The 24,544-nt window shown below is 41.5% G+C and overlaps 1 protein-coding gene across 2 annotated transcripts in view; it reads right to left on the reverse strand.

The window, feature by feature from the left end:
• The window catches only part of NCKAP1L (NCK associated protein 1 like), a 311,632-nt gene that overhangs the window by 253,137 nt on the left and 33,951 nt on the right, over positions 1-24,544 (reverse strand). For both annotated transcript variants that reach the window (XM_077483779.1, XM_077483778.1), the window contains exons 2-4: positions 10,948-11,058; positions 6,887-6,979; positions 5,275-5,331 (exon numbers count right to left, since the gene is read on the reverse strand). In XM_077483779.1, coding sequence (XP_077339905.1) covers positions 5,275-5,331; positions 6,887-6,979; positions 10,948-11,058 — 261 coding nt within the window. The remainder of the gene's footprint in view (positions 1-5,274; positions 5,332-6,886; positions 6,980-10,947; positions 11,059-24,544) is intronic.

Below are 24,544 nucleotides of genomic sequence, written 5' to 3' on the forward strand. Positions count from 1 at the left end.
AATAAAGAAAAAATAATATAGCGTGCACAATTGCGATACAAGTCAAATTGTAATTGAGTGTTATTATTCTTTTCCTGACAAACTCCATGGCAGCTTATGTGTGTCCGCCTCCTCTCCAATGCTATAGGAACCCATTTTAATAAATTTTAGCTCACCACCAGAGATTGTGTTCCTTTTTTGTCCTCCTCTATGGACCTTCATTGTGTGCATTCAAGTTTGCTCATACGGCATCCAGTCCGAATGATTCCTGGAGTCGGGCATACTAATCATGCTGCGCAAGTCCAGGACCCAGCCCCGGGCAGGTGAGTGTCTTCAGGCACAGGATACCACAGTGGTGGAGGGGAAGCTGCCTCCGTATGCCCAGGATGGGACGTCTAGCAAGGTACACTCGGCTGGCAAGGTCTGAAACTGGCATCATCCTCCCAATGGTAGCTAGTTATGTTTATTTTGTGTCTTTGTTTCTGGAGCCCAGCTTTCCTCTTGGCCATCCCCTCGGCCAAAAGGGTCTCTGAGATTGGGCCCTTAGGTCATAAAGAACTATTCCTGACTTTCTTCCCGGACTGGGCGGTCCTCTTCCCTATGCTTGGCTCAAACACGAAGGTTACATCAGTGTTCCATGAGAACCAAGAGATTGTACTACCTATTTTCAGGGCCCCAGGGTCCACGGAGGCACACCCACTGGATGTAGGGGAAACACTGAAGGAATACCTGCGAGTTATTTCCTCCTTTAAACTTTCAGACTATCTATTTATTCTATAGCAAGGGGAAGCGAGATTCTACCAGAACGATCGTGGCCTGGATTGTCCAATCCATCTAGCAGGCTTACAGGGCTAAGGGCTTGGGTCCTCCAGAGGCATTGACGGCACAATCCACCAGGGGCATGGCGGCTTCTTGGGCGGCAACCCAACATGTGGCTCCAGATGTCATCGGTAAGCGGCCTCGTGGGACTCCATTAATACTTTCACGTCTCATTATTGCATAGAACCTGCTTCTTTATCATCTGTTAAATCTGGTTTGAGAATCCTGTTGTTTGACAGAGTAAATTAAAGTTTCTTTTTGACCAGCATACCCGCCCGTGTGGTTTGGATAGTTATTTCCCATAAGTAGGCTGCCATGGAGTGTAGTCACTGTTAGGAAAAAGGAAAATTTACTATCAAATACTTACCATAATTTTCATTTCCTGATGGACTCCATGGCAGTCAGAGTTCCCACCGATTGGTCAAGAGTTGACTAGTTACGGAACACAGTCTCTGGTGGTGAGCTCAAAATTATGGGAATGGGGTCCTATAGCACTGGAGAGGAGGTGGGGTTAACCCACACGTAGGCTGCCATGGAGTACATCAGGAAAGGAAAATTACAGTAAGTATTTGATAGGAAATTTTCAGTTTTCCTTTTCAATCTGCAGCCTCTGTAAATTTCTACATATGCATTGCAATATGGCTACATGGAGTTGTTCTGTACACAGAGTGTGTACTGACCACTCCTTAGAAACATAATTTCCTGCTTACATGATTGGCTTACCAAGTTTCCCAGAAGTTTGCCTAAGATACAAGTCAGATTTCAGGCATCCCCTGCAACAAAAATGTCATTTTTGGTGAGCTATTTCCAATAGGAACACGTCTAAAGGAATGCAGGCCCAGCAGCTTCCTCATTAGAGCCCTGCAGCTGCCACGGCTGACAGATAATTATAAAACCACTCCCATTAGACCCACTCAGAACTGTGGCACATGGATTTTTTCAGAATAACAAAAGATAGGAATCTGCAACAAAGTTTGTTATAATCCCTGCAATATACATAGATCACCCAGTAAGGAATATTTTTTTCTCAACAAAAGGGAGTTACGCTTTAAAAAATCCAAATAATGCTGTCCAGTAAGAAAGGGAAAACACCTTTTCAAGCAGTTACAATGGTCAATCCCCACCTGAGAAGTCTTATTTTACCAGTGTTGGTCACTGGCCCTGGTTTATTATGACTGTCTGAGTCTCCCATTCTCTGAGACTGGAATAATTTCTCAACCTTGCCCACTAAAACAGATATACCTCTGATTAGTTTTGGGCGAATGATTCGCATCGAGCAAAAGTTGAGCCCGAACATCGCCTGTTCACCCTGTTCAGCAAACACCTGAATCTGCGGGGCGATCAGCGGGGACGTTCACCCACCAAGTGTCCCACAATGCACTGCACGCTACACAGTGCATTCTAGGGCCCTAATTGAATGCAGCCTTGCACCTGACTGCTGGTCAGGTGCAAGGCTTTGCCAATTAAGGCACAGAGCACAGTCAGAGCCTTGATTGGACAAAGTGATGATGACTTTGTCCAATCACAGCTAAGTGCTTATAGTTCCACCCCACACCATAAAAGGTTCCTTTCCACGGGACCCTTTTGTAGTGTTTTGTTGGAATGGAGATAGAACAGGGCTCAGTGATAGCTAGTTAGTGTAAATTTCTGAATGTAGAGTATTAGCGTGCTGTTAGTATAGTGTGAGTATAGTGTGTCAGTATAGTGTAGTGTGTCAATATAATATGAGTATAGTGTGTCAGTATAGTGTGAGTATAGTGTGAGTATAGTGTAGTGTGTTAGTGTAGTGCAATGTTTAACACAGCATTACATAACATTTAGTGCTGTATATAGTGCTGTATTTTTTTTTTGATGCATTTTTTTTTTGTCCCCTGCCTGTCCCTTTTTTTTTTAATTGTCAGCAGCAATTTTTCTGACTGACACTATTTTTGTATTTTTTAAATCGTTTTTGCATTTCTGTCAGCATCAGTCCTCAATTTAAAGTGCACACACATTTCTTTTCAATTTGGGTAATAAGCCCCTCTCATCATGTCTGGAAGGCCAACAAAGAGAGGCAGATGGTCTCATACCACTATGAGGGGTACAGCAGCATCTGTGTCCACAGGCAAAAGTGGATGTGGTCCATCCTGAGACAGGGCACATTTCTCTCTGCTTAGTGACATTGCCCCATGCTATCCAGCCACAGCATGCAGAGGAGGTGGTGGATTCCCATTCTAAACCATCCTCATCCTTCTCATCCCCTATGACTTAAGCTGACACTAGTGCGCAGTCCACCGCAGCTGCCATAGCGGCTTATTCTGTCTCTAGAAGGTTACGGGGTGAAGCCACCACCAACACCCAAAGACCAATTTTTCTTGTGTGACAGGGGCATCAAATTACATTTTTTTTACAGCAAGGCCAATTCTTCACCAGCGGTCAGGTGCAAGGCTTCATCCAGTTAGGGCTCTAGAATGCACCGTGCAACTCGCAAATTCGGGTGTTTGCTGAACGGACAAAACAGGTAATGTTCTGGCTGAATTTTTGCTTGGCCCAAACCATTCCCCCAACACTATCTACAACTATGCAGACTTATGCCCCATACACACGAGCGGATTTTCCGTCGGAAAAAACTTGGATGGATTTTCCGACGGAATTGCGCTCATACACACAGTCACACAAAAGTTCTCAGAACTTTCAACCGTCAAGAACACGATGACGTACAACACTATGGCAGGAATTCCGCCAGCAAAAGTCCAATGGAGCATACACACGGTCGGAATTTCCGACCAAAAGCTCACATCTGACTTTTGCTGGCGGAATTTTCCGAACATTAGAGCATACCTAAGTAACCCATTCAAAGTATTTTCATTTTTGACCATGACATAGTGTTATTTCCCCTGATCTGATACAGACACCCTACAGTAAAAAAAAAAAAAAATTATTAATTTTAAATTATGATAGAGAAAAATAAAATAAACATCCCTCATGTAATTGAGTTCAATTTAATTTCAAATTTCAACAGCCACAAACCTTACAGAGTAACTCCACTTATGTAAAAAAAAAATCCCCTCTGGATGATCAGTGTACATTGCATGGATTTTAACAATTTTTGTTGCAGAGTCTTAACTGTTTATGCTCGAAAAAGCTGTTTGTTGTCTGCAGAGTGAAAGTGAATGGAAGTTTTCATTATTATTCAACTGATGCACTTCCAGTGTTCTAATGAGGACCTTTGCAGTGTCAGCTTCCCTTTAGAAGTGATTAACCCTTTGGGGCTATCCCACCAAAAATGAAATTATTGTTGCAGAGAATGCCTAAAATCTGATCTGTATCTTAGTGAAAACTTGTGAAATAATCAGTCAGCCAATCTCACAAGCAGGAAGTGATATTTCTGGGTTTCTGTGCACGTCTCCAGGTTGGCGTATTGCATTGAATTTTACAGAAAATGACAGCACTGCAGATTGAAAAGAGAAGGTCATTTTTAATAACATTTAATGTGCAAAACCACTGCACAGAGGTAAGTATAACATATTTGTTTTTGTTTTTTTTAAATTGGATTTACAATCATTTTAGGCTCAGTACACTCTAAGCAGATTCTAAAGTCTTGCAATTTTCAGTGCAACTTAGGAGTTATGCCCTGTACAGACGGTCAGAAATTCTGACGGAAAAGGTCCGGTCGGATTATATTGTCGGAAAATCCGATCATGGGTGGGCTCTATCGGACTTTTTCTGTCGGAATTTCAGACGGAAAAATTTTGAGAGCAGGATCTCAAAAAATTTTCGACAAAAAAATCCAATCAGATTTTTTTCCAATCGTTTGTAGAGAATTCCGATGGAATTCAGATCAAATTACGAGACCAAAGCTATTGGCTACTAGCCTCTACATAGTCCCGTTGTATGCAACGAATGTCACCACGTTCCGAACAATCGGATTTTCCGACAATTTTGTGTATGCAACAAAAGTTTCGGACAACATCCTTCGGAAAAAATCCAACAGATTTTGTGGTCGGAATGTCCGACCGTGTGTACAAGGCATTAGAGTTTGATAAGACTTTGATGTGACTTTGAAATGACTTTTACACCCTATGGCACTGAAGTCATTTTGACGTCAGATCAAAATAGTACAGGAACCTTTTCTAAAGACGGAGCAACTTCAGTAGAGCTAATTAAGACCGCTCTCATTAACTAACATGGGATTTTCAGTCGACTTGAGGTCTTACAAGTCGGATCCCAAGTTGCAGCAGTGTGAACCAAGCCTTGCGGTAAGCGCTATTATAATAACTCAAAATATGTGCTCAATAAAACAAACTATTTTTTGATACGTCTTTTTTATACAGTTTAGGGAACAGCTGCACTAAAGTTTTGCCTTGATCAAAACTGGAGCCTTTGGTGGCTACAATGTATCGCTGTGTATCAATTAAAGCAAAACAGTTTTTTGAACGGAATTGTTAACAGTCTAATTGCCTCATTTACTGAAGTATGTAAAAAACCTGAACTTACAATGTCAAAGTAACACTGGCAAGCATCGATAGTATTCAACAATTCATAGACGTGATCCTGCAGGGACAGGAAGATATGTTAAAAATACCAGCAAACAATGTAAGTACATTACGTTACTGACTATTTGGAAGCTGCCAGTTTACTGGAATCTGTAGTTTTGACTATTATTGAGGAGTAGCATTCTTAAAGTGGTTGTAAACCCTTACAAACCACTTTGATCTACAGGTAAGCCTAGATTAAGGCTTACCTGTAGGTTCAAGAAATATCTCCTAAAACCTACACGGTTTAGGAGATATTTGCTGAAAGACAGGCATGCGCCGTAGACAGTGGTGCGCAGGCGCAATGAGCGTGGCATCGTCAACGACGAAGATGCCCAGCATGTCGCCCAGCATGTCGGCTCCTGTGCGCATGCGCGGCTTCGCCGAATGACAGCGGCGGAGCAGCGAGACCCCACCGAGAAGATGGATGCGCCGGACTACAGGGGACAGCGGTGACATCACTGGCTCCTGTGTCAGGTAAGTGACACATAATGGATTACTATGCGATGCATAGTAGTCCATTATGCTTTGCCTTTGCAGGCAATGAAAGAGGAAGTAAACTTATCAGGGTTTACTTCCTCTTTAAGCCTTGTAAACACAATGAGAATATCAGACAAATGATCATCTGATTTTTTTTTTTTTTGGCATGTTAGTCTCATATCAAAAATTAAGAGGTCATGAAATGCATTGTATTGTAATGTATTCTTTCGCTTCAGCTCACGCATGATCTTGGTCTTCCGTTTTTTTTTCTTCCAGGGGCGAATACTGTAGTAATTAAACAAAAATTATATTTTCTGGTATCGTACAAGAAAACTTTTCATGTTTGTCCCTTCGGATAATTTTGCAGGAACTATTGTGATCAGCTCTCGAAAGCTGTTCACTAATGATTAGATTATTATACGATCGCTTTCGTCAAATTTTCTCATCATGTGTACTAGGCATAAAAATGCTAATTAGAAACAGCTTTTCGTCCCTGCTTCTTAAATGGAAGTATGTTAAAAAGCAAAGTTGCTGCAAAAGAAAATGTGTATACTTTTTATAATTTTATTTTAAAGCTGAACTCCAGTTGACACAAATGTATTTTTCTAAATGATGAAGTTGACTTTCAATTAGCCCCCTGAAGTCCCTGTACAGCAGAGTTCAGACTACAAGAGGGAGAGATGGCCCTCGGAACAGATAACTGTTCTGCAGTGCTCATGTGGCAAAAAGGAACATGTTGATAGGAGAAGAGAGCAAAGTGACTGTAAAATTAGCTTATTATTCTGCCACTTCTTGACCTGTAAATGTAACCTAATTGTAGCAGAGAAAAATCAGGTGTTTCCCTGTCGGACAGGACTGTATATTTTGGTAGTGCTTGCAAATCTTAAAACTAAATGGACGGCATTAGAAATCTTTGAGTGTCTAAAACAGTTCTCCGATGTGTATTTCATTCCTCTATTTAGCTGTCTGCATGAGGTTCAGCTTTAACTACACTACTATGTAGTCTAAAACTGTGCATTTGATAAAAACAACAAACATAATACAAGATATAATATATATAAATATATATTATATCTCAGTCACTCACTACTTACCCTGAATTCCATGACATCCACAAATGTCAGGTAATAGCCAGTCAGATATTTCACAATTTCCACTTTATCTTTGTGCACTGGACCCAGATGTTGCTGGATTTAAAAGTGAAAAATAGTCGTTTTAGGTTAATATGGATTATGTGTATAATTTCCCATTTTACTCATAAGCAACTTGTTATGAAATAGTGGAAATATCACAATGAAAAATGACAGTCAGTGTAAAACAATCACGCTTTTCGTGGTATGGAACACCTGAGCTAAAAACAGATGACAACACCTGAACACCTAAGGATTGTCATGCTTAAAGTGGTTGTATACTCGATTTTTAAACTTTTACCTACAGGAAAGCCTATAATAAGGCTTACCTGTAGGTAAAAAAAATATCTCCTAAACCTGTACGGTTTAGGAGATATCCCCCTCGGTATGCGCCGCTGACTGCAGCGGCGCATGCGCACAAGGGGATTCTCGGCCTGAAAATCCGGCAGTGGCCGGCGGCCGGAATGAAATCTCCCGCGCGCATGCGCGGGAGTGACGATATCGCGGCTCCGGCCACTCACAGCGACGGAGCCGCGATACCCGGAGAAAACGCTGAGGGAGCATGTCAGCTTCCTCGGCGTGGATCGGGCCAGATGTCGGGGCCTCGTTCTAAGGTAAGTATTTCATAATGAGCTAGTATGCGGTGCATAGTAGCTCATTATGCCTTTTGCTTTGCAGGTTTAAAAAAAATAAATGTGCGGTTTTACTACCGCTTTAAGTGAGGACAGAAAGAGCAGAGAAAAACTCTCTGCTCTTTTGCACATCGCTAGATCCAGATCGGATCAATAAAGTATTTAGGGGGCTGGGGCTGCATACATAAGGTTTTTTACCTTAAAGCGTAGAATGCATTAAAGTGGAGGTCAGAGGCAGACTGACAACTCATGGGGCCCCCAGGCAATAGGAGATTATGGGGCCCGGGCAATAGGAGAAGATTATAGGGCCCCCAGGCAATAGGAGATTATGGGGCCCCCAGGCAATAGGAGATTATAGGGACCCCAGAAAATAGATTATGGGGCCACACAGTATACACACACATACAGTATAGACACACAGACACACAATATACACACACAGTATACACACACAGAATACACATACACACACACTGAAAAGGTAGCTATAATCTTGGGATTTTTAAAAAAACACAGATTTTTACATACTGTCCCTGGTTTTATTGAGGCTGGCAACCCTGATGGGGCCCCTTAGTGGCATGGGGCCCTTGGGCAGTGCCAGAGTGTCCAAATAGTCAGTCTGCCCCTGGTGGATGTAAACCCGATTCATGAAATTTGAGCTGGGCACATATATCAGCAGTGTTTTCTTATCTCTCTTTAAAGCACTAAGTCCCATAGCTGTCTCCTGCTGCGTTCTTCAGTTGTCAATCTGATACCTCCTGACAAGTTTTCCATCACATATGATGAAAGCAGCCAGAGTTTTGTGTTAGGGAGGATGTTATAAATAGATTAGCAGAGCCCTGAACTTTTCAACGATCAGCTCTGAAAGTCTCTACCTATGAGGAGAAGGAGTGTGTGCCTTTCCTCCAATCAGCTGTCTTGGCTGTATGCTCAGACTTCCCTGCAGTGTTGAAAAGGGAGAGAGGATCTCCTAACATGATCTGAACTTTCTAAACAGTAAATAAAGCTGAAGACAGCAGATATACATGTAAAACGTGTGTAGGTAGATTTGTTTCATCCCTGTGTATCATCTGAGGCTGTTCACTTCACTGGGTATATGTGAGGGTTTACATCCACTTTAAGGTAAAAAATAACCTTCTGCCTTTAGAACCACTTTAGCTCAGATGTTACTGAAGCATGTTTTTCCCCAATGCACTGCAATTTAGCACTGAAATCAACCCCAATACACACATACTGAAAGTAATTAGTAATTGGGGTTGATTGTAGTATACAGCTGTCTGTTCAACAGCTTCTGTTGTGCGGTCATGCTGAAAAACCAGCATTCAGTTAACGCATGCAGCCAACGGCTGCAATCGCTAATCTGTATATTGTGATGGGGTGGAGGGGGAGATGGTGTTTTTTTCTCCAATCTGTTGCGGAGATGTCTCTTGCTTTGAATACCATCACAGGACAGGTTTCGATTGCAGGTTGGCTGTTTAGATCTTGTTCAAGCTGTTGTCAGTCTAACTCCCTGTTTGTTCATGCAAGGTCTGAGTCCCTGTTTGTTCATGCAGGTCCTCGCAAAGGGTCAGGCTGCTTCTCGATCCGCTATTTATAGATGGATTCATCAGCTCAGGCCCATTGTTCCAGGTGCAAGGTCCCTCCTTTCCCAGTTAAGGTCCATTCCACCAGGAGTGTCAGTGCTCCTGGGCTTTTCAGCATCAAGCTTCAGTTATTTAACTTTGTAATACTACTACCTGGTCTTCTGTTCACATGTTTACTAAGTACTACCAGGTAGATATTTATGCCTCTGTCCGCTTTGGGCAAAAGGTCTTGCAGGCAACTTTGTAGTGGGCTTCCTCCTATGCTGTTACAGGATTTTGGGTATATTGGCCTTGCTGCCCAACCCTTATGTTCAGTCCTTTGGGATGTACCAAGTAGTCATGGATGTAGTGTTCTCTGTGTCCTCTGATGTACAATTAGGAAATTAGGATTTTTAGTTTACCTGTGAAATCCCTTTGGAGCACTTTACAGGATGCTGATTGCTTGCCTCTTGCTTTTGTTGCTCTTAACTTGCTACAAAACTGAACCTAAACTAAGCTGGAAAGGGTTATGCCAGTGTGGGGATTCCTGCAGTTTTGGCCAGTGTCTATTCACCTGAAAGGGTCAACAAAACCCCAAGTGGTCATGTGCATGAAGTCCTCCCTGTCCTGTGATACTCCAATCTTGTAGGTAAACCAAAAATCCTAATATTCTGTACAACCTATATAAGGCAACAGAAAAAAATAGCAAGTAGAGTAATAACTCACATACGTCTTCTATCATTTACATTACTAAAAGTAGCCCCTAAATATTGTATTTGTAAAGGTTTTCAAACTATTTCATATAACTATACATAATTAGAAATATCCAATTTTTCTTTTAAAAACTTTACATTTTGCTTATTCTTGAAAAGAAAAAGGTTTGCAGGCAAGTATCCCTTGTGCATGTCAAATTATGTAACTGGGGCTCTCTTCTTTTCTGCTAGATTTGAAATTTATGGAGAACACTTACTGTACATTACTGTACACACTAATGGCGCCTCAATAGAAAAGCCTTATTGAGACTGTTAAATAAATATGTGAAGACAGAACTATGGGAACTGTTTTAAATGGTGCAAGCTGTGGGGGTCTCCTGATCTTTGCTTCACTACCAAATAAGTTCTTGGCCTAGAACAGGCATGAAAACATTAAGGGTTGAAGCGTTTGAACTCCAGCCCTCCATTCTTATTCCTAGTTTATGCAGACCTGGAGCATACCCATTTAAAAGAGACCCTGTCACCTTTTACACTCAGCCAACCTCTGACCACCTTATACTCTCAACTCACCTATACTTATTCTTCTCCAGCTCTCTACTGCTCCAACTATCTATGTCATGGCTGTCACCAAAATACCCAGTATCAGCTGCATCTTTGGAGGAGGTCACTTGCTCCCCCATACCCAGAAACACTGGGTATTTAGCAGCAGCAACCCATGGAAGAAGGAGTGGTGAGGGTGCGCTGGATTGGTGAGTATAGGGTGGTCATATAGAGGGGCTTTATACAGACCTTGCCAGTGTGCCTGCAATGGAAAAGGTGACAGCGTCTTTTTAAAACACTTGCCAGCAGAATTACCATGAAATTTCCATCTGTTTGTACCCATATACAGTCAAATTATCAAACTATTGGAAAATATTTGGATGGCATGGCAGTTTGTGTACATGTATAAGTAACTTAACTAGTGCTGTTTTATAATTCGGGATACCAAACACCACATCCGGTCACCTTTATGTGATACAATATTCACATAAGAAGGGCTGCTGTCCACTGAGGGTAACAGGAAACATTTAACAAACATTCTAGCTGAGTTCTGGTGTAGTGGCTGTTTAAGCATTTACCGTACTGCTGCGGACATCGATATTTGGAAACTTCTTATTGATGTATTTCAGAGATGACTCCATTGACTTGTCTGTGAAGAAGGGGGGTTTTGTTTTGGGATCTGAGCATGTCTGTGAAAGATATACAATATATTAGTTATAATTCAATCACTCTGTAACGCTAATAGATAAATAATTGTTATCTACCATTACATTTGTCCAGACTACTTGGGTAGTTCAATGAGGACTGCATGTCCCAGTATGGCTTCCAAATCATTAGATTTGAGGAATAAGGGGGTAAATATTATTCATTCACTGCCAAGTTATAATCATTTAAGCCTAACTCGTCATAGGCTTGCATATGCCCAGTGATATTTGTTCTCTTTAATTGGTCTCAAATGCCCCCTCTCCCTTTCCACCACATACCCCCAAAAACACCAGTTATGGAGAAAAGGATAACAGCACTTTTAGTTTAGTTTCCACTGTGGGCTCCCTCTCTAAATTTTGTGCAATGTTGTATTAGGCTGCATTTATGTGAAGCATATGCTTCTGTACATGACTGACATAGTGCCACACAGCTTTGCTACAGTATCCTCCCAGGCATCTATTTTCTCCTGGCTCATGCCTTGCTCTACAAACGCTATAGACTTCCATTTTAGTAAATTTTTATTGACTTGAAGTTGAAATTAAAATGGATAGTTCACATCTGGCTCAGGGAAAACGTTGAGCTAGATGCGGGAGTCAGTTTATAGATATACATGGCATTTGCACTAGATCATGATGTCCCCAGTGTGAGGGGAGATCATGGAGGAATATGTTCAATGGTTTTGTGTACAGGAGATGCTGTGCTTAGATGGGAGACACGATATGTAGACCATCCTTGAGGGAAGATTACCCCAGTCTGTTTTTGTTTTTTCCTACCCTGTTATTTTATTTTTAATCTTCTATTTCTTTCCCATCAGAGGCGTAACTAGAACCTTCAGGGCCCTGGTGCAAGAAACCATGAAGGGTCCCCCGACCTATGGTCCCGGTGCCCTTTTCTCCAAGCTGAGGGATCTTACTTCCCGGCCCGGAGCTAGGGTTGCCAACTTTTCTTCAAACCAAACCCGAACACTTTTGCAGCGCATTGCAATTTTTTATTTTTTATTTTTAAGTACACACCGTGCACATAATTTCTGATTACATAACATTTATAATCATATTGAGTTAGTACAGCCCCCCCCCCCCCATTTGGTCAGAGTCCTTTTATATGATATATGAAACACATAATACTATGTAGCGCCCTGCTCCTGATGAGCAGACGCTATTGTTTTTTTTTTTATTTAATTATCTGAAGCTGTAGTTTGGCTCAGATTAATTTCTCTAAAGTTATGGTTTCTGTGCCAGTTCAGCTGGGTTGCACTGATTCCCACCTGACCGTAGGTGTCACTGTCACTGTCAGTGGGTGTGGAACAGCAGCAGGCTGGATGTATTGAATGCCACCTCTTGCTCGGAAATGGTTCAGTGGGTGTGGTTTCCCTGCTGTGCATTCTGGGAGAGGGTATTTAAGGTAAAGACACTATTTTTCTGGGTTCGTTCATTTTTGCTTTCTGGGGTCTGTGATCCCAACCCCAGGGCCCTGCTGGCCTGGGGTGCGTGAAGCATGGTCCTGCGCCTCGGGGCCTGCTGGCCTGAGGCTTTGCAACTGAGAGTGTAGGCCCAGGAATGTCTTGGGGCCTACTGATCCAGAGGTGATCTTGTGCTATCTCGCCTGCAGGGAGAAGCCGAGGAAAGCTGAAGGATCCAGGGGTGGACATTTCCAGTGGAGGACCGAGTGCAAGGCTGGTGTCTCTGGAGGAGCCTGGAAACTCAGTTTGAGGACGCATCCCGGATCAATATCCTTACAGTATCGCCGGGTCGGCTGAAAGAATCTCGTACTGTATGGTAGTTCTTTTTAAAAACTCTCAAGAATCTCTAAGTTCAATTAACAAGTCTGTGGCAGAGACTTTGTTGTGCATCTACTCTCAAGAACCACTAAGTTTCATTAACAAGTCTGTGGCAGAGTCTTTGTTTGGCATATCATCGGCTTCTAGGTCAAGTGAGAGGGGCCTATCCGGTGACTGCTGGATCCAGTCTGTGGAGCTGTTTGTCCTCTGGATCCCTCTATTGAAGGACTGTGTCTTGTGTCTTTCTTTGATGTTACCCCTAAATAAATCTCCAAAAAGGACCTCGTGTCTGATATATCTTCATTTGGGATACTTTCCACGGGACCCCCCTAAGATGAAGAGGCGAGCAGAAGAGGTAACGCTAAGCCCGAATAAAACCAGCAGCTCCTTCAGGGGTTAGTGCTACACTATATAAATTGTGGTGAAAGGCTTCAATGTGTTCCAAAATGTGTCGTGCTAATATCCAACTCAAAAGAACGTATAGTCCTATGTGTTCAATGTACTCTTACATGGATTTTCTGACCCATGAAAAACAAATGGGTCCAATAAAGATTCCAGAACCATCTCTGAGTTTTCTCTATTAATATTTGCCATTCATCATCATGTGTGTCCCAAAAAGAAAAAATCATATAGGGGGACATACGTAATGATAAAAAATAATAGAGAAGATGCAGGGATGTTGCGGAGATAAAGCTTTTTTGGACTCCTTTGTTTTTCATGGGTCAGAAAATCTTGTAAGATTTTGGGACATTGAACGCATAAGGATATACAGACCTGTTGGATGGCATGGGACTGTAGTTGAGACTCTTATGCCGCGTACACACGAGCAGACTTTTCAACATCCAAAGTCCGACGGACTGATTCCGTCAGACTATTCGATCGTGTGTGGGCTGCAACGGACTTTTGATTCGCCAAAGTCTGACGGACTTTAGAATATGGAACATGCTTCAAATTTTTCCGACGGAACTCCGCCGGACCCGGTCCCTTTGAAAAATGTGCTCGTGTGTATGCTATTCCGACGGACTAAAACCGACGCTAGGGCAGCTATTGGCTACTGGCTATGAACTTCCTTATTCGAGTCCAGTCGTACGTCATCACGTTCGAATCCGCCGGAGTTTTGTGTGATTGTGTGTGGCCAAGTCCGCTCAGTCGAAAAGTCCGTCAGAACTCTGTCGGAACTCCGGCAGAACTCCTTCGGAAGTCTGTCGGACATAAGTCCTCTCGTGTGTACGGGGCTTTAGTTTATAAGCACTGGGTGGTTAGGATAAATTTCTGTTGATATCCACCAGGGGGAATTGTAAATTTATCTGGCTGCTGTGGAAGTAAATTGTGGAACACTTGTGCACTTGTTAAAGTGGACCTTCAGTCATTTTTTCAACTTTCCATCTATTAATCTTCTGCCCTTGTTGTTTTAACTTTGGATAGTAAAATAATTTTTTTTTTCTGCCAGTAAATAACTTATACAGCCCACTTCCTGTTTCTTGTCTGGTAAAAAGCCTAGCCTTAGGACATCATGCACAGCTCTCTCTCTCTCACTCTCGTGAGAGTTTGCCAGGAAGGGAGGTGGGTGAGTCATAAAAGGACCAATGAGAGCTGCAGAGCTGGAGGTGTGCCTCTGTGTGTTTGTGTAAATCCAGGAAGTGAACAGGCAGCAGCTTCAGCTGCCCACAGTTAAAATTGTTGCAGCCAGACTTAGTGGAGGGAGATTTCTGCAACATATTTGGCAAGTATAGAATCACAGTATATATAAAATAATATGGAAAGTGGTTGGAGGGAAGTTTCAGAATGGAAAACATGTTTTTATTACAGATTATGTGAGCGGACTGCAGTTCCTCATTAACATCTGACTATTTGGCCATTAATTAACGAGAACAGCACTCTCTGCCTCACCCTGCATAAAGATTTTGCAGTTTGGAGGACTGCAATCTAAGTGCCACCAGACTGAGAGGAATCGTCGCTGGGTATCATTACCAGATATTTTTATTGTAAAATATCAAATGTTCACAATATTAATGATAACAATTATGACTTAGAATAAAAGTATGTAACACACATTGTCCCCACAAAGAGGTATATCCAAAGATATACCTATGATTGCAATCTTGAAAGAGACAGGGATTCTTTAAATTCTGCATTAGTGCATTAGAGGCAATATTACCACTTTTCAAAATATAGTATAGCGGCGGCTCCTGAAGAGCACACACTATGCGTTTTTCAAAGTTAAACTTTACTCAAACTGCAGTTTTATTTGGGTTTATTTGTCTAAATTGGACCTCTGCATCAGTCTGACTGGACTGTGAGCTGTTCAGCCTGGCCACAGGGGGCACTGTCTCTTGTGGCAGGCGTGGAACTATGGTCTGGTTAGGTGCTTAAGTTACTCTGTTTCGGAGCCAGGTCAGTGGCTGTGCCCTCTGGGAGAGGGTATTTAAGATGCGGACGTCACGTGGTTCGAGGGTTCCGGTCCAGTATGATGTGCTGATTACATGGTCCTGGTCCTCCTAACCAGCCCCCAGGAAGGCTATGGCCTGGGGTGCGGATCCACCCGACTTTAATGTCTTGGGGCTGGCTAGCCCGAGGCAAGGAAACTAAAGAAGGATTTTGAGGTGGTTGGGTGCTGTCTCCGGTTCGGGAGAGACCCAGAGTAATTCAAGCATTCCAGGGGAGGACTCTTTAGAACACCACCTACGGGTTGGTTTTCTTAACAAGAGCCTGGAAGGGCTGAAGTAACCGAAAAAATCCAGTCTTGTGGATATCGCCAAGCAGGCTGAAAGATCCAGGTATCCTACAAGTGTTCTAAAGCTTAGTTTCCCTACACGTTCTGCAACAACGTCTGTGACAAAGACTTTGTTCCCGAGTAAGCACCAAGTTGGCTGCTAGGCCTTGTGAGAGAGGGACTGTCCAACCTGAGTGATCATCCAGCTGCGAATGGCTATTCTCTGGATGCAGTCAAAGTAAGCAAGTTCTTTAATGTTTCTTGGACTTTGACATTAAGAGTACCTGAACTTCCTTTTCTAACCCTCTGATCCCAAGTTGAAAGACTCTGATCCCAAGTTGAAAGACAATGGTTTAAGTTTTGCAAATAAAATCCATTCAGGTGGATCTATTGTCAGTCTCAAGTTACTGGGCCATCTACCATGGGACATCCCCTAGACATGCAACAAGGAAAACGGAAGGTAACGGTAAACCCAAAAATAACCAGCAGCTCCTTCGGGGGTTAGTGCTACAATAGTTTAATAATAGTAAAGGTAAAATAGTGCAAAACAATATGTACATAAGAAAAGTATTACAAAAAGAAATGAAAGACAATAATGCCACCTCAACCTCCGAAACATCTCTAAACTATGCCCCTTTCTAACCAATGAAACCACAAAGCTCCTGATTCACTCCCTAGTTATCTCTCGCCTTGACTACTGCAACTCCCTCCTCATTGGCTCACCTTTAAATAGACTATCCCCCCCTTCAGTCCATCATGAATGCTGCTGCCAGACTCATACACCTTGCAAACCGCACAGTGTCTGCTACCCCTCTCTGCCAATCCCTCCATTGGCTGCCACTTGCCCAATGAATTAAATTCAAAATACTAACACTTACTTACAAAGCCATCCACAACTCTGCCCCCAGCTACATCACTAGCCTAGTCTCAAAATACCAACCGAATCCCCACTTCGTTCCTCCCAAGACCTCCTGCTCTCTAGCTCCCTCATCACCTCCTCCCATATCCGCCTCCATGACTTCTCACGAGCCTCGCCCATCCTCTGGAACTCACTACCCCAATCTGTCAGAATGTCTCCAAAGTTATCCACTTTTAGGCGATCCCTGAAAACTTTCCTCTTCAGAGAAGCCTATCCTGCATCCATCTAACAACTGCACTATTTTCTCCATTAGCTCATCCCCCACAGCTATTACCCTTTTGTATAACTTGACCCTCCCTCCTAGATTGTAAGCTCTAACGAGCAGGGCCCTCTGATTCCCCCTGTCTTGAATTGTATTGTATTGTAATGTCTACCCTAATGTTGTAAAGCACTGCGTAAACTGTCGGCGCTATATAAAACCTGTATAATAATAATAACAAAATCGGTTTAAAAGTGAAAATAATTAGCAACATCCTGGTTCTGTGTGTGTTCGGTAAAAGTCAGTCAATGATGTATCAGAGGTTCTCAAAGATCTTGGCTGGTGTTCATTCTTTGATGGTAAAAAGAAAGCTTAGACTACTGATGCAGCCCCACTTTTCTGGTCCTGACAGGTGCTGACAGAAATGCTCTGACCAATTAGAAGGTCTGAGGAATGACCAATGGGATGTCACAGTCTTTTACAAGTATTCGGTTATAACACCCTCAAATACATATATGTGATGGGTATCAGATGCGTGGTTCACCTAGGGAAGGTAATGGGTTTAATTCACCTCCTAGGATAGTAATAGCTGGTCTTAAAATGCTGCTAATTAATTGATACAGGTAAATATGTCTTTGGCAGTGCCATTATTATCTCAGGAGTTATTACACAGAAGTTTTGATTCTACAGGATGAGATAGACAAAAATGTATATTCGCTAATTGCTCTAGCTAAACTATTTATGATGGATGGTTAGCCAGGACAGTTATCTGCTTAAGATTAGACATTACTAAAGTGGTTTTAAAGGCTCAAGTTTTTTTTACCTTTTTGCATTCTATGCATGATGAAGGTAAAACACCCTCTGTGAGAGGTGCTCCCAGCCCCCCCAATACTCATCTGAGCTCCCTCTCGATCCAACGATGTGCACAAGAGCTGAGCTTTTCCCAGGTCTCTAAGGTGTAATGCACACTGGACATTATAATAACGTTTAAAAAAGGCCAGTAGCTTTGCAGTGAGTTTTTCAACTTTTTTCAAAGTTTTTGCAATAGCGTTTTTTTAGCGGTTTTCCACGTTAGCGTTTTTTTTTTTTTTTAAGAAAATTTTTAATTTTTTTTCAATGGATCAAAAATGTTAAACACTGATGAGTGACGTTTTTGAGCACTTATCGACGTTTATCAGCGTTTATCAGTGTTTTTACAGTTGAAAAACGTCTCTCAGAACCCATTAGTTTTGGGGGTTTTTTTACTGCTCAAAAACGCCACTGCCCAAAACTGCTGACACATAGGATAACCTGATGGAGAGTTTAAGGATTGTAGAACGCCAAAAACAGCTGCTGTAAAAACGTCAAAACATGTCCAGTGTGCATGAGGCCTTATTCTTTATAGGCTGAGGCAACCGTTGGAGCCACTGACTCCTGCTACTGTAAATCACAGGCAGTAAGCCAATGAGGAGAGAGCAGGCTGTGTGTGTCTTATGGACACATAGAGCGGACTCTGGAGAGAGCACGCACCAGTGCCCGCAGAGCAAGTGGCTTGCTATTGGGGGCATTGGCTGAAGAGGAGGAGCCAGTAGCACTGGCGGGGGACCCTATCAGGGCTGCTCTGTGCAAAACCACTGCACAGAGCAGTTAAGTATGACATGTTTTTGTTTTTTTTAAATGGACCTTTAATGTCACTTTAAGCCTGGACTTGACAGTTTTATGACACTATATGACACTATTAGAGCAAGACTATGATGTGTATTGTCCTGTTAATGGGGTGTGCATGGGCTAAAGTTTATCTGGTTGCCCTGCCTTGTTTAAATGTTAGTTAATAGGGTTGAGAGGGCCTGCAGTGTCTTATCAATGGACTGATAAGGATGTTCTGGCATGCAGTTAAAAGTTTAATTGTGTGAGATGAAGGCCTAATGTAGCCATGTCCTGAAAGGAGGGTGGGGTCATTGCTGCTAAAAAAGAAATGTCATGGCTGACTATGAATTTTGAACAACATGGCAGCCCTGTCTCACACTAGTCTTTTGGGTGTCCACTTCACATTCTCATTACAAAGCCAACAAGGACACACAGCTGAGATCTCTCTGGATCAGGGACAGGTGAATATGAGACTTGCAGGGAGGACATGGAGAAGTTTCATTATAAATTGGGAATGGGGTCTAGTGGTCAGTAGTACACTCATTGTTTGAATGTATTCCAAAATAACTAGCATAATATACTTCAATCAGTCTTGGCATTAGCCTCCTGTTGTCCCCTGCACAGTGATACTAATACTGTCTACCCACAGGTTAGGGGAAAAGAGGTGACTATGGAAGTGGGAGTAATTTATTACAACAGTCATCAATGGGAAGGGTTGGTACCATTCCTATGATATCAAAAATGTAAGGGTATTCAACTGTGAACATAGTGGCATTGCATATACAGAATAGATAGTATCGTGTGCAAAACTTGGATCCAAGACTATGATTCATGCCTAGAGTGTCAAAAGTATGCAGCACTAGATGAAATGATGTTTCTGGCAGCTGGAAAAGTTATTAAAAATTGTTTCTTAAAATTGAATTGGTGTTGGCATCTAAAATTAAAAATGGGTAAATAATAATTGTATTTGTTTGTAGCTATGTAAAAAAAATCCTGCAACAGGGATACACACAGCAATAAAAATCTGAAAGAGGTCTGTACTTCCTGAACCCTACAAAATAAAAGCATTTTTATATTCTGTCTGGTAAAATATTGTTAGCAGGAGTCCCAGATAACTATAAAAAGTTGGACATGGCCCACCAACCACCAGAACAGGGCTCTGTCCCCCATTTGGTCCTCAAAGGCCCAGGAACAATGAAAGACTCCTGCCACCAACCTGAGCGGATTAGTTTGAGACGCCTATAAGGGATCTTGCATCCACCTATGGAGTATTTCCTCCCATTGACCCACAAAGGGTACCAAGTCTGACTAAGACTAGCTGAGTCCATATGCGGAGGCTACCCCTTCAGAGAGAACTCAGGCAGTAATGCCTAGACAGTTGCAGATTTTTGCTGAAGTTAAAAGTTAAAAATGTAATCTTTCTTCTTCAACAGGATTATTTCTCTGGACGCAAAAATAGTTTAGATGAACTAGGTCTCCACATGGTGGCGAGGTCGGCTGACCCCTATATTTACTAAATAGGCAAAGAAGAGGCAGGAAGGCCTCGGGCGCACTTAGTAGAATTTAGCTAGGTTGACTCAGAGCCAATATGTCTTATTCCTTTTATTGTTTACATCCTGCTTTTTTTTAGGATTAAGGATTGAAGCTGGGGTGGACACACATGCCACTTAAGTGACCTTGCTTTCGTTCTTGGGTGAAAGCAACCTCACACTCAAGCTCCCAGAATTGAAACTGTTATACCTTATGGCAATAATTATGTTTTGGAGTCTTCTCCAAAATGAACTAACCTTTCTCTTTCTTCTTTCTCTCCTTTTCTGTACTTATGGGGCGGTGACCCCCCCCCCCCCCCCGCCCCAGGTCTGGCTATACCCCTGTGGGCCACTGGTAGTTCTACATCCCCTGGAATAAAGATACAGACAGCTCCATATCTAGGTCTGGGGAAGTGTGCTCTGCGGAACCATGATGGCAGTTGACAAATAAATACACCATCATCACACATAACGTGCAGGGCTTTAATTCTCCCGTTAAGAGAACAAAAGCCTTCACATACTACCACAAACAAAAAGCAAATATCTTGATGTTGCAGGAGACTCACTTCTCCAAAACCTCTACCCCAAGATATCTCGGCACAAAATACCCGCAATTTTATACCTCTTCAGGCCTGGAAAAAAAGCTATATGTTTCTCTTGTAAAATATCATTTGTCTCTATCACCATAATCAAAGATAAACATGGCAGATATATAATGGCAGTGGGCCATATAAATGACCAGGTACCACCCTAATTTCTTATTATGCCCCTAACACAGGTCAAATCGACTTCTTCCATAAAATGTTCAAGGTACTGCTCCCAAAGGCTCAGGGACAGGTGATCTTATCAGGGGACAGTAACCTACCGCTAGACCAAATATTAGAGAAATCATCACACAGCAAAATAATATATAAACATGTACCTAAAAGTATCGGCGGCCTAGCACAGCTGCTACTGTACATAGCAATGACCTTATTGATGTGGGGAGAGAGGATAATCCCTCAGGATTATATTTTCTATTCCCATGTCCATCGTACAAAATTTACCACTTTTTTATAGGGACCCCATCATTAACATACGTAATCTCGGTCAGGACACTTAGCACACCATGCTCAGACCACTCGCTGGTCAGGCTTTCTGTCTCCAATCTGTGGAAAAAACCTCATCCATCCCCCATGGAGATTAAACGCCACACTTCTAAACGACTCGATAAGGGTAACAGAAATAGAGAAAGAGATACGCTTATATTTAATGGAAAATTTACCTGCAACAACCTCTCCTGTAATAAATTGGGCAGCCTATAAGGTCACTATTAGAGGCAAACTACTCCAACTGGCAGCACGATGAAAGCGATCTCGAGACAGCACAGTGACACAAGTGGAACAGACACTGCGGGACCTCCTAAAGGAACAAAAAGCGACACCACAGGTGGACATCAGACATAAAATAAATGAGGCCAGATTAGCCCTGAACTTAAGCCTTACCACACAAGCGGAAAAACAAATACGCTGGTCACTGCACAGATATTACACAATGGGTGATAAACCCATGACACTGTTAGCGAGAAAGTTAGTATCCCCGCCCCTATGCATCGGCACTACCTAAACTGTGACTAAATAATGGGAAACTAAGTCAGAACCCAGAAAGAATAGTCACCGAATTTACAAAATGTTATGCCAAATTATATAGCATTTCAGAGAACGTAGGACCTAATAAAGTGGAGGAATTCTTTAGACACTTCCCTCTTCTGAAAATTACAGAAGGAGCATTTAGAATTAATGAGTATAAAATTAAGGAAAACCGCGCTCAACAACGGTGGGAAGTAAGAAAGGATAGCAATAACAGTGGCTACAGACAAATACTAGTTATATCATTAGGTTGCTGCCACCCACAAGGAAAGAAACTCCAATAGGTGTTTCCTCCAAAAAATAGAACAATATGGTAACCGGGGTAATTGGCGCTACCTACAAATAAAACTCCTTACATGTATGTATCTAAATATATAATCCCGAATATATCATGTATTCATCCTAAAGAATATATATAAAATAAAAAGGGGTATAACCCAAAAAATGCTGCTATTCTGCGATTTTTAATTTACAAGCTACTCAGATGTCCCAAAAAACAGCAAAATTCCTACTGTAAATTAATTCCTGAGATTGACAAATAGTTCCAGTAAACAAAGGGAAAGGAAAGAGCCAAAAACCAAACAACAACAAACAAAAAAACAAAAGATTTGTATCTGTATCGCTAGAAAGCAATATTCCCTAAAATCGCATTATCGCCAAAATATGGTTAAATAAGCAAATTCCCAGTAGGAGGCGTGTGTAAATGTGCTAGTGAAATTATAATCCCAAATATACAAACTATAAGTGCAAAACGCTAATATAGACATATATAGAAAAAATTGTTGCCTAAAATCGCATTAACGCCAAGATATGCAAAATCCCAGTAGGAGGTGTATATAAATGTGCTTAATGAAATTAAAATTCAAACCCTAAATATACAACCTATAAATGCAAAATGCTAATATAAGCATATATATGAAAGAGCAAAATATTAATAATATATAAAAATTATATCAAAATTATATCAAAAAAGTGCGAGTGAAAAAACAAAAAAACAAAAAATATATATAAAAAAACAAAAAATATAAAAAACAAAAAAGCAAAAAAGCAAAAAAATAAAAAAATATATAAAATATATATAAAAAAAAAAAAATCAATTAACCCCCAAATTAAATAAACAATCCATAATAACCAAAAGTGAAAAATAGTGTCCAATTTTCCAAAAAAATCTTCAATGGTGCAATTACAGAAAGTTCAAATGTGACTATAGTGCTTCTTGTGCAATCTTCAACGTGACTTCTGTGTTCCCCCACAAGGTACCCCACTCACCAGAAGAATACACCCCTGCAGGGGTAATTCGCCTTGAAATCAAAGTCTGCCGATATCCAGCTCTTCATTCGCATCCAGAGAGAGTTTTCTCAATCCCTGCTGATGTCCAGCTCCTCAATCGCAACCAAGGGGAGATTTCATATATCCTCATAAGAAAAAAATTGTAGCCTCCATAGTGTGATTTGTATAAAAAATCAATTTATTGCCACAAAAATATAAACCAATAAAAACATAAAAAATGATAAAAACGAAAAAAACAAATCTCATATAATGAGACAAGATGTGGAACCACAGTCCATTAGAAAATCACTCAGCCTCCATATATAAATAAATGGTAATGTTCCAGGAAAACAGATAGAAAATCCTAGACCAAAGCTGAGAGAAAGATAATAACCATACGCTAATGGCACTTTATCCCAAAAAACACAAAGGACTAAGAGTGTAAAAACCACTTAAAAACAATGTCCCAGGATATAACCTGTTGTATATGGTCACTCCAGTGTTTGTAAGTCCCCCAGGGATAGAGCCCTTTTAGCGCGAAAATTAATCTGAACGTGGAAGCCGCTCGGTGGATACGCAGCTACGGCTTGCACTCCAACTGCGTTCCAACGAACGGAACTGACGTAATAAGCGTAACTCCGTCGAACGCGTTTCGTCATTGACGTCTTCAGCGGCGTAATTGACACCCAAACAAACAACAATGGGCTGTACCCTGTGTCTGAAGGAGTGACAACCACCGTATCCAATCCGATGTTGTTACCACCCAGTTCCAAGCCAGAAGGCGAGGGGAGGATATCCAAAAAAGAAAGAAAAAAGGGTGTCAATTACGAACGTTGGCCAATCAGATGCTGCTTAATCTTGGTTTTTTCCTATTTGAGTTGTAGGACGTAGTAGCGTGACACCGCCGCTGAAGACGTCAATGACGAAACGCGTTCGACGGAGTTACGCTTATTACGTCAGTTCCGTTAGTTGGAACGCAGTTGGAGTGCAAGCCGTAGCTGCGTATCCACCGAGCGGCTTCTACGTTCGGATTAAAGGGCTCTATCCCTGGGGGACTTACAAACACTGGAGTGACCATATACAACAGGTTATATCCTGGGACATTGTTTTTAAGTGGTTTTTACACTCTTAGTCCTTTGTGTTTTTTGGGATAAAGTGCCATTAGCGTATGGTTATTATCTTTCTCTCAGCTTTGTTCTAGGATTTTCTATCTGTTTTCCTGGAACATTACCATTTATTTATATATGGAGGCTGAGTGATTTTCTAATGGACTGTGGTTCCACATCTTGTCTCATTATATGAGATTTGTTTTTTTCGTTTTTATCATTTTTTATGTTTTTATTGGTTTATATTATTGTGGCAATAAATTGATTTTTTATACAAATCACACTATGGAGGCTTCAATTTTTTTCTTATGAGGATATATGAAATCTCCCCTTTGTTGCGATTGAGGAGCTGGACATCAGCAGGGATTGAGAAAACTCTCTCTGGATGCGAATGAAGAGCTGGATATCGGCAGACTTTGATTTCAAGGCGAATTACCCCTGCAGGGGTGTATTCTTCTGGTGAGTGGGGTACCTTGTGGGGGAACACAGAAGTCACGTTGAAGATTGCACAAGAAGCACTATAGTCACATTTGAACTTTCTGTAATTGCACCATTGAAGATTTTTTTGGAAAATTGGACACTATTTTTCACTTTTGGTTATTATGGATTGTTTATTTAATTTGGGGGTTAATTGATTTTTTGTTTTTTTTATATATTTTTATATATTTTTTTATTTTTTTGCTTTTTTGCTTTTTTGTTTTTTA

The sequence above is a fragment of the Lithobates pipiens genome, unplaced genomic scaffold (genome assembly GCF_037356315.1).
Source record: "Lithobates pipiens isolate NorthernLeopardFrog02 unplaced genomic scaffold, aLitPip1_a1.2 Scaffold_16, whole genome shotgun sequence".
Classification (NCBI taxonomy): domain Eukaryota; kingdom Metazoa; phylum Chordata; class Amphibia; order Anura; family Ranidae; genus Lithobates; species Lithobates pipiens.